Source organism: Perna viridis, chromosome 15 (genome assembly GCF_037379345.1).
Source record: "Perna viridis isolate PV_CMFRI_1.1 ecotype Kerala chromosome 15, ASM3737934v1, whole genome shotgun sequence".
In the NCBI taxonomy this organism is placed as follows: Eukaryota; Metazoa; Mollusca; class Bivalvia; order Mytilida; family Mytilidae; genus Perna; species Perna viridis.
The window spans coordinates 14,129,862-14,141,636 of record NC_142459.1 but is presented as its reverse complement, the minus strand read 5'-3'; the positions used below and the strand labels follow the sequence as shown (position 1 = coordinate 14,141,636).

The window sequence follows — 11,775 nt, the reverse complement described above, 5'->3', positions numbered from 1 at the left end:
ATCCATGGACAAGGTCAATCGGTAGAGTAAGCTTCCCCTGCTTTTCTAGAAACATCCGCCGAGTTACTCATGAAAAAAGTCAAGTCCGGGACAGACAAACGAAAAGAAAACCATGACCCATTGAAAAAATCAGTTTCCATGGTACATATAGATACATCATAACGATCCACGAGTTCATGATGACGACCATAAAACTTCTGTAGTGATGACTTCAATTTTCTGGCAATATAACCCTATTCCAGAACCAAGTTTTTTAGAGTTCTAGCGCGATACAAAGCCTGTGTTGTTTCGGTGAGCTCTGGCATAACGTATGAGTTATGATATGAATATTCCATACGAAGGTCGTGAAGAGATGTTGCCAAATATAAAGGTAAAGTTGACCATTCTGAATGAAAAGTCAACATGTTTGTCGTAAAGAGTAATCAAAGGAACCAAGGTTATAGCGGTAATCAAACGAATGTAATCCAGGGACAAAGACCAGACATGAACAACATACATACACAACAAAGAACATAAAGTAACTAAAATCATACATACAAAGTAACAAAAGAAAATGAGCAACTCGTAAAGTTTGGTTAATAATTTTCTGTTACCATCGATAAGCGTAGGTCAAGATATGAGGCTGACTTCAAAGTATCTGTAGTATCCTTTATTTCAAGTTCTTTGGGGTAGATGCAATGTATCAAATCCCCGTAATTAGGATTGTTTAAAGATAATACGTCATCTATATAGCGGAAACTGATATTACAAACGATATATTTTATTTCGGAACAGATCAGTTATACAGTCAGCCTCATAAAACCGAAGGAATAGGTGAGCAAGTAAAGGAATACAATTTGTTTCCATTGGAATGCGGACCGTTTGTTGAAACTATCATCTACGAAATCTTAAGTCGTTCTAAACATAACTTAAATTGCTTTCCGCATTAATGAATATTTCACTTAACCATTATAAGTACAACAAACCTAAAAAAAATACATACAATGCAATTACAAAACTGTTAACGTCGAGCAACACTTTTTCTTCTAAATCCAATCAGATTTGGAGCTGATGGTTGTCAAGTTTATATCTGAAAACTTTACATACAGGCCAACATATAATATATTCACTCCCGGAACAAGTAATCAACTTCTCTAAGACCTTAAATATACTTTGGTCTAGTTCAACTAGTACTTAAACGTTAATGTCTCAAACAGCTATATCGGTCTGAACAAGTTTGTCCTGTCTAAACAATTCTTTTTTATATTAATTCAGTCGTTCAGTAACTGTAAATACTGTTATTGGCCGTAACCATTTTAGTCGTGTTCAGTATTGTTTAGTTGGTTCAGTCTTTCTTATCAAGTACCGGTTCATACACTTTCAGACTATTTCAGACATGTGCCAAAAAATGTTAAGGCGGTGTCAGTCTGTGATAAGGTGGTTGAACTCTTTGTTCCGTACTATGTAATTTAAACAAAGGGCTTTAAACTCCGTTAAGTTAAGTTATCATGATAATGTGTGCTACTTATTAATTTCCCTTGTAAAATAAATGAAACAATAATAGTAAAATATGGTAAATAATGTTTGGATATGAATATTACGTTACCAAATAGAAGTAGTCGGAATGTCTCGTAAAGCTATATAAATTGCTGTGTTATCACATTCATCATGTTTTATTAAAACAATTTGTAAATTGTGGGCCGATGGTGGACTGCGGGACCTTTTAGTTACCTCTGACGTTTACGCTGGTTGATCGATTGCTTTTTAGCAATATAACTATGATATCGTTATGTATGTTATTGTATGAAACTCACATTGACCCTTTTCAAATCCGATCTAAATCATGGGGCTACCAACAATCTCCAACTTTTAAGTACTGGGACATGTTTTTTACAGCCGTTGAAAAATTGCTTCAAAATACAGTTTAGCTCACAAATGCACGGAAGATCTGGATGGATAAACAACCGCGTGAATTTTCATCAGGAAACAAAGACATCAGGAATGAGTCTATGCGAAAAGCAAGAAAATGTCCTGGTTGAGCATTTAGATCGACGATAGAAAAAAATGGTTGAGTTATTCATTGAAGGTGCCCTCTCGCTGAGGACAATTCGCAAAGTTTTTACGGGCCTATTTAGGAGTCAAAGCTAAAACATTTGAGGACATGACTCTAAAAAAATGAAGCTGAAATGTCAATCCGGGGAAAAAACTCGATGTCCATATAAACTCTGAACTAGTTTTTAGGCGTGCCGTGGTACTTGCAGACATATACAACGTAAAGGTGGAGTCTGTATTGTCATTTCCTATGGACTCCATTGGTATCTATATCTTTGTTGCATGACTGATTTACTTCATAAACTTTAGAAGGATTGAGAATTTTTTACAAATCTGCCAGGATGTGAACGAACCAAAATTGTTCATATTCGAGATGGCATGGTAATATTCATATTGTTAAAAACACAACACCTTAGGCGATCTTGGGAGATATCATGTTTGTTAACAGCTTGCCGATCTGCAGCATGCTTGTACAGTTGAGGACATATTTGACCGGTATAATTTGAAAAATTCAACTAAAGCTACAGTTAGGGAGCGGAGATCCGTATCTGGATATTCTGTTAATTCTTTTTCAAGTAATCGAAGGGCGAGTCATTCCACATTGGAAAAAAAATCCTTTGTTCAGGTGAAAATAAGAAGTAGTTGATAAGATTTTCGGATGAGTTCATTGTCAACGAAGTACGAGAAAGAAATGTCCTTAATGATGAGAAAACAAAGATATTGTCCGAGTGGTTAAAGGTCGTGAGGTCTTTAAATTTAAAACATATGAACATTTTAAGTAGGTCAATGCTACATGGATTTTCATAGACCACGATGTAGCAAAAACATTGTCTACGTCTACTACACATGAAAATTGTGTTGCCGTACCAGCAGACAAAGCTCAAAATGAGTTACATCCAATGTTTATTATCAACGATAGACATAGAAAATAAAAGCAGTGATAAGACTTATATTGCCGCTACACTTTTCTTAGAAAAGAATCATGCGACGAAAACAAAAAACAAAACAAAACAAAAAAAAATATAAAAAAAAAACAAAAACAAAACAAATAAAAAACAAAAAAACAAAACAAATGAAAAAAAACCAAAGAAACAACAATTCAGTTTACCGAGCAAATTATCAAACAAAAAATAACAATTACCAAATATCAGTAACCCAACAGTATGCACACAGGAATCTCACAGTTAGTTCAAATGCTATATGTATATATGTACATATATTATTATATGTTTTAATACTATTAATTTAAATTAACAATACAATGCAAATTTGACTTAACTTTCTAAGTGTCTAGTTCAATGTGTTCCACAAATCTAAAACAGAAACAACGGAAAACAGTAAAAAAAAACATGAAAATCGGGAAATGAATCACAAAACAATTTAGAGATTATATGTGGCACATTGAAATAAAGTATAGGTTATTTAGGAGTAGCATTATAAGGCTTTAAAATAAACATATCTTTAGAGGAGATGTTCTTTGTTTATTTTTGTTTTTGTTTTGCTGTATACATACTTTATTTAAAATTTTTAATTATACTACATATATGTTTTAATGTTGTAAATATATAGACTATGATGAGCAGCTGGGTAATATTCACATGAACATAAAAAAACTGAGTTAACAGTTATACTAAAATGTGGGATGCCGTCGGATGTTCAAGCTTGTAAACAACGCCGTTTTCCATATATGGGAAATAAGCAGAGCCTACTAAAATCGTACGAAATGCAAAATAAGCAAATTTCTGAAGAACATTTGAGCTGAAAACTGAATTTCAAAACATTACCTCCGGAAACAGAAAATGGATCAATTATAAACAGCACCCCATACACAGATGTTATCTAAAAGAAATTTATTGCAACCATTTATTACTAATTTGTGCCAATTTTACAACTGGCGCACAATACAATTTTATGACGTAATTCACACAAGTTAACAGAGAACCCAGGTTGCACGTACGCATACACTACTTGTTTGGTGAAAACGTAACATCTATGTTATATAGGGAATGAGAATTTGGGGATGTGAAATGGGGAAAGTGGGTGGGGATGGTGTATGGGAGTATGGTGAAATCATTTTTAGGCAATTCATTGATATGAACATATGTATTATCATTAAGAAGAAACATTGAAAAAAAATGAAAGAATATAATTAAATTTCAAAATGTAAATGTTCGATAAGAAATATAGGATCCTATTAGGGAATGACGATTTTCAATGGGGAATTGTGATGACAAGTGATATATGTGTGAAGTTTGTGTCATTAAAGAGCTCTATCCATAAATATTGGTTTGTCTAACCATTCTACTACTTGACACTTGCACTTGTTTTTAGAAAATAACACATTTATGTTCAATTTACTGCATGTATTTAAAAAAAGCAGAATGTTCGTCTTACAATATGGCTAGAGAAAGATTTATTAGAAGTCAAACAAATGCAGGAGATTATTGAAAATAATATCTCTATTGCATACCCATTTTTAATAATAATAAAAAAAAAAACCATATAGATACATTTAAGTGCTAGCGTTAAAATTAAAGTATTTAATTTTGCACTTGCGCAAAAAAAGAAGCTCTTTATTACAGTACTTTGTATTACTTGGATCAGTTCAGATACACCATATACGTATAATTATTTTATGTTTATATGTATGTAGAACAAAGCTATAATGATAAACTAATGTATTTTAATTTTCTACGTATGACCCTTTCAATGTGTTTACTTTTTCATTCACTTTTACCACTGCAAATTAATAAATCTGTTTTCTACAAGAGTTGCATAGATTTCTCTATCCATATTATTGGGAAATGCTCATGTGTATAAATGTAAAAGGGTGCAGTTGTTACAGTAAATGTAAAACCATAAATGTTACTAATTAAGAATGCTATCAGTGCCCTGCAAAAATGGAATACACAGGTCCATAATACTACATGCATGTGTCTAAATAACTAAACATACGGTTCATACAGACTCTGAGGAAATCAAACTTAGTCTTGTTCTTCTTTGTAATTTCATGTTCCTGTGTTTTCTGTTGACTTTCTTTATGAAACTGTTTGGCCAAGCCTTTAAAACCTTTTTTATTGCAACATCAGTGTGAGTTATGTTCTTTGTTGATGACTATATAGTGTTCCATAAGAACTCTCTCTTTTGTTGTTTCAAAGAAATGTTATGTACATCTTATATGAAATATAAGGTTTGTCCTACATGTATATGTTGCAAGAGCATGTACTAGCGAACTAATTTGCTGTTTGCAGTATCTTATCATATACAGTATACACGTACCTCTTAACATGTATATATATATATATTCGCCCTTGGCTTTTTCGGCGAATACGATATTTTTCCGACGTTAGAAGTATTTGTTTGGTCGAAAATATTGATTAAGTAATGAGGCATTTTTTTTAATATCGGATGTTATATAGTGTTATTTTTTGCTGGTCAATCGATTGGTCAGTTGTATTTTTAGTTTAATTTGATAAAAAAAATTCTCCCAATCAAATTTTGCCCTTATTATATAATATTCAAGTGAAAAAATATGTTTTGAAACATGGATAGGTTGGGGGACCAGGAAAAGAGGTTCATTTTTAGGGTAAGTGTAACACATTATCAACAGCAGCATTTTCGTTGAGATTTTACCACCATTTCAATAAAGAAAGACACTTATTCAAAGAATTGAAGCGCAAAATTTTCTCATGAAAAATTCTACGATTATTTGGGACTTGAATGTTCCACAACAGAACCTCGAAAGATAGCCACACCAATATACGCGTTTTTTTTTTCTGACTGTTATCTGAACATAAATCATTCCAAACAGGTAACCATCCTTTTTGCTATAAGGAATTTATCGGACATTTTCATAATTGAGGATAATTAAGACCCGAGTCTCATAAAAGCATAAAATACAACTAAAACAACGCTTTAACCAAATCCATTCTGAAATAATTGAAAAAGCACACAAAAGTTTATAATAATGCTCCTCCCATTAAGTTAAAGCAAAATATATAGCTTTGTGTTAATAAATAAGCAAACTTTTAAATAAAGAATAAAGTCTTTAATTTCACATGTATTTATTGTTAAAAGTTTTTATGTCTTCAGTAGTTAAAATATTATTGTTGTCACATTTAGTGGCATTAACAACACCAAGGACAGTCATTCTCAAAAGTGTTGAAGGATGAAATGACGATTCTCTATGATTTAGTGGTTCATCTTCTTTTATGATGTCTTGTGTAACATATGTACCACACAATTGACAATTTTATTCAGATGAAATTCCAGTTTTGATTTGGTCTCATCGTTAACAAAATATGATTCACTTGAAAGCCATGTTTTTACTTTTGTATGTTTGCGTGTAAAATTGGATTCTATAATTCCTGCCAAAGCCAAACAGAAAAAATATTAATTAACAAAAATCACAGAGAAGAAACGTTTATAACTTGTGAAACTCAAATATTGCAAACATCTTTATTTAATTATTTCAACATCATAACAAACTGGCCATGACTACCTTATAATGATGTTGAAATTAATTTTCAGTTGATATTTTGCAATATTAAAATTTTCAGTCATTATGAAACCTAAAATAGTGCTGTTAAAAAACAGTTATTGAACATCCTAGCAGTCAAACTTATTTGATTATATTTAATTCCTTCAAATTTGGTTTCAATACAAATTATATGAAATATAAGTGAAATTCATATACATATTTCATGTTATGGAAAGGTTTACTTTGACAGAAATGATAAAAAAAAACCTTCAATAAAATGTATAGTTGTTAGAATGGTTTGGACCAACATGCACACCATAGAATCAAGGAGAGGTAGTTTTTACCTTGAATATCTTCCGAGATTTCAGGTACTGTAGTACTTTTCCGTGGTAAACAATTGGGTTATTTTCCTCATCATCCCATACATGTGTGATATATTTTTTCCTTTATAAAAAGTAGGTGGTTTATGTTCGTTAACAGAGTCTGAGGAAAATGGTTCTGATACAGGATGAGCCAATGGTTTTGATGGAGGTTATATTGATGATGGTGGATAATCTGAAGCTGATGATGAATTGCATGATATTTTTAATGAATGATGTGATGAAACAGGTGGTTGTATCTCCATTAATTCACTTGACTGACAATTGTTATTTATGTTGAGTTCTGAGTTTTCAAGTAAAATTAGCTCTTTTAAATTTTTTACCAATTGGTTTAAATCAGCCCCTTTTCGAAAAATAAGTTTGTTATCGACTTTGTTTTGCTTCTCTTGTCTTTTCTGTACGTAATTTGTTGTTTAACAGATAAAATTTTGTCCTTTTTATAAGTAAATGTATTCAAAAAATCTTCTACTTCGCTTTCTGACTTCCATTTGCCACCCATTTTTGAAATTGCCTGATGGAGTAAACAAGTTTGGACATTATTTTTTTTTAATTTGGCTTCTTTTTCCTCAATTCTCGTTTTCAAAATTGAACCGCTCTCTAACTGTAAGGTCAAAAATTCCCTTATCTCTTTTCGCCTCAATTTTTCACCATTTCTTCTTGCTATTTGGATAATTTTTGCTTTGTCATGTTTTGTCTCTAACCAGTCTAAAGTTTTATAATTACGCAGCATAAGTTTGGCATTTATAGATGTTACATTGATATTGGTGGAAACAGTTTTTTGTCTATCGAGTTGTTCAAACATCCTTTCCATGGTTATGTTAGTTGCAAAGCAGCTTCCACTTTCCTGTAATTTTTTCAGGGTTGGTTGATAATATTTTCCATTTGGTAAACAATTTGAAAAAAACTTCCGACATTTTAACAACATAGCTCCAGTAACATCTTTAATGACTTCAAAAACAATTGAGCTGCATTCTTCCTTTAAAAGTGCCATCTGATATACTGGTGTATCATATTTCTCATCATTAAATAAATCATAATCATTGTTCAAAATAATTTCTGGAGTTTTGGTAATTTTTTCCAGTTCTTCAACAAATGTATTAAATATAGGACCCATTTCAAGTATGGGTATGTCCTTTGATGCTATTGAAAAATAAGGAGCTGTAATTTTAGTATTATTAGTTATCAGTGCCAAAAGAATGCAGTTGATAATATCATTTTCTAGAAGTTGAAGTATGGACCGTCACTAGAACTCACTTCAATGTAGTTAGAAAATTTATTATTTTCATAACTAAAAGGAGGCTGAATTTCTGCATCACTGAAACTTACACCTGATGAACATGCAAGAAGATCAGGTGGCATTTGGGTTTCAGCATCAATGAAGGATACTTCCTCCTGTTGGTTATATAAACAGTTTGGAGGCTGAGATGCACAGTGACTGTCACTGAAACAAATGCCAGGTGATTCTGCTACATGTTTGACAGCATATTCAGAATCAGACCACAGTTGACTGTCATAATCATCAAACAAATTTGATTGTGTTTGTGATTCTAGATTAAAGCTACTGGAATCTGATTCTGAAATTGCCATACTGCCTTCATCTGATGTACAGCATGTGACATCAACAGTGGATGAATCATCTGACCACGTGTCACTTAGATCAAACAGGGAATCAGATGAATGCACTGTTTCTGGAGCAACTATAACCCTTGCATTTGCCCTGCAATGGCAACAATTACAGTCACATGGGTATGTGCATGGATCAGCAAGTTCCCCTGCAATATTGAAGTCTGGGAAAACATCAATGTTTTCTCTGCAGACAAATCTATATAATAACGCTATTCTTGCATCATTGCATTTCCAATAATTGTGTCCTATATTGATATCTTGCCATTTTCTGTAAAATTAACATCTCATCAAATTTTCTATAAATCTATGTAACGTTATATATTTTCTTCAATATTCTAGTTTAAAATCTATAATGTTTGGATAAAATTAAAGCCAAAGACAGATGGAATTAATAAATGGTTTTAGAGTATGATTGTTTTCATAACTAGTCTAGGACATAAAGAAGAGAGCTCTTTATATGTTAGCCCAAGCAACTGCACAATGTTTCTAATAATACAAAATAAGTACATACCAAGTAAGGCCTGTTATACAGGAAATGTATCGTGTAATACAGGAAATGTATCGTGTTAGACCGGAAATGTATCAACCTAGAATAAATAATGTAATAAAACATCACCAAGGAAAGGAGAAAAATACTATGTTGTACTGTTTTCATATCAAATAAAAAAATTATATCATGCATGATAGATTTATTGGTTGCATCATGAAATTTATCACTTTAAAACTTGTCAAACAAGATAAATTCAGTTGTACATGTATTAAAGTTGTTTTAGTTGTCAAAATAAGGTTTTACATTACACAAATTAAAACATAAATTGTTTTTATTGAAATTAATAGAATTTTGACCCAAATGTATAGAAGAAAAGAAATGAATGGATGTTAAAATTCAAAAGAATGTTACATTTATAAAGGGGGATTACTCAGTAAAATTCATGATTTTTTTTTTGTCAGTTTTTCTTTTTTTTTTGTTAATTTGTAAAATGTTTTAATATGTAGATGATTTTTTAATAAATGCTGAAATATTTAGTATTTCTAAAATTAGGTTATTATATAAGGCATTGTTATGGGTTTCCATCAAGTTAATAGGCTTTAGAGTTATCTTCCTTTTCCAAAGGAAATCTGAAATATTTATGGTAAACTCAAAATAGATTATGTGAGACTATATTAGATTTCTATTTCTGCTATAAATTAAAGCTCAAAAGTATTTTGTTGCAATCTGTGGTAAACTTTTGCTATATTGATTAAATTATCTATGCACAACAACAGAAATATATTCAAAATTTAGAATTTAATTGACATACAAAATCATTATTAATTGGTCAATGAAACAAACGTGTGAGAAGCTGAGCCTGATTGTTTTTGTGCTAGACCAAAGAAGAAACAGCCCACAGGTAGGCAACCCAACCAGACACATTATTTTGATTCTTTAATCTCAATTTTCAGATAACTTCAAAATGTTTAACCTTACGAAGTGACTATAAAGCAAACATTTTCAAGTAGAATCTCCGTATACTATGTAATGTGAAGTATTTCTGAAAAATAAAAGATTGTTTCGCTGAGAAAAAGAGCCATACTTAATATTGATGATAATTTGTATATATACATACTAAGGGTTCTTCATGACCTCTTTTTGTATGTCGCCATATATTACTTTCCTTGCGCCATGAATTCAAAACAAGCGCGATGTGTTCATTTGACGTGCGCCATGTATTCAACAATTTGCGTCACACATTACAAATCGACAATGTATTTCCCAAGTATGCTTACTTATTAATTACCTATACCTGTCATAAGTTATTCTGGTTTAATTATTAAAAAAAAAACTTTTATAATGGCAACAACACAATGACCACACCTACTTTAATTCCTCTAGAGCTGTGGACCTGTTGTCAAGCCTATAGGGAAGGGAAAACTTCACCTTAGTATAACTGAGTTGGACAGTGCAGATAGAAAGATTTACCATAACTGTTGTTTATAAATTTTTATGTTGAAGCTTGTGCTATTAAATACGTCTCGTTCAACCTATTATACTTTCTTTGGCAATTTATTTTCTGTGTTAAAGGACATGCGCCACAATGAAAATGTGTCCAACCAGAGATTGTGCCATGTGTTCATTTTGATCCATGGAAATCCCTGATACTTACTTTAATTGAAAATGAATATTCATTTTTAAAATTTCACTATGTATTGACAGCAATATTTTATAATTATGTTTATTTCACATCAGTTTGACATCTATGGAAAAAAATGTATAATTGTTGATAAAAAATAATTTCTATAGTCTACATGTATTATATGTAATTGAGGTGCACAATGGATATCCAATTAAATCAACCATGTAGTGTGTTATCATTAAGGTAATATTTGTTTACTATATTTTTTCGAAATATTTTCAAAACTTCAGATATAATTGAAAAACCAGATTGTCATGAAGGTATAACTAGAAGCATGATTATCTGTAAAAAATGACTCTTATAAAATTGTACTAGTAATCTTCTTTATATACAATTTAAATAACTTATTTCTAATAATTTTTGCTAATAACAAGGGAAGCAATGCAACAAAGGAAAGGCAATCCCAGTTGAAACCCCCTCTATTGAATAAATAACCTACACTCTGTAAAACAGCATTCATTTAACATGCCAATGTATGTTTCAGTGAAGATGTATACTTATGCTAGTTGTCTACTGTTATTTAATATATTGATGTAATTGTCCAATTCCCCTCTTTTCTTTGTGTTCAATTTGTATATGTAATGTTTTCAAGTGTATGTAAAAAATATTTATATAGTTTTTTTTATTTTGATGATTTTTATCAAAAAAAAGTTTTTAACAATACACAGAGAAAAAAAAACTATAACCAAGGGAGTTAACTCTTAACCTCATATTTCCCAAATCAAGTTTTCACACGCATTCACATAATAATTTACAAACATTATCGTCTATTGGAAGTGCCGTTGAGTGCCAGCGCATATTACAAAAAATATTTGCAAAAGAGAAGAAAACCTCTTCAAGAAAAAAAAACAGGCAATTGCGCGTATTTGATATCCTTGTTTAATGTATGTATCTGTTATAGCTTTTATTTGATCTATTTCTTACCTCCAATTCAAAATGTCAACCTAACAAAATTATTCCACAACTGAATCATACGATTATGTCCTGCACGTGAAACATGAGGAAGACCAACGCAGGAATTTTCATCTAGAGTTGTCTTCCCTTTCCGATGCAGACATAAATTCCGGTAGTATTTCTGAAGTAG

The 11,775-nt window shown here is 31.3% G+C and overlaps 1 protein-coding gene across 9 annotated transcripts in view; it reads right to left on the bottom strand.

Moving 5' to 3' along the window:
* The window catches only part of LOC148597048 (uncharacterized), a 51,418-nt gene that overhangs the window by 20,201 nt on the left and 19,442 nt on the right, over window positions 1-11,775 (bottom strand). The window contains exons 1-4 of one of the 9 annotated variants that reach the window (XR_015918783.1): window positions 11,616-11,751; window positions 6,856-9,104; window positions 3,816-3,870; window positions 2,918-3,344 (exon numbers count right to left, since the gene is read on the bottom strand). Coding sequence is in view for 2 of the 9 variants with exons in the window: in XM_088562672.1 (XP_088418798.1) it covers window positions 8,110-8,478 (369 nt within the window). In the remaining 7 variants the exon portion in view is untranslated. Of the gene's footprint in view, window positions 1-2,917; window positions 3,345-3,815; window positions 3,871-5,327; window positions 6,399-6,855; window positions 9,105-11,615; window positions 11,752-11,775 lie in introns of those variants that run through there. The other 8 variants (XR_015918787.1, XR_015918785.1, XR_015918786.1 and 5 more) reach the window with 8 other exon arrangements.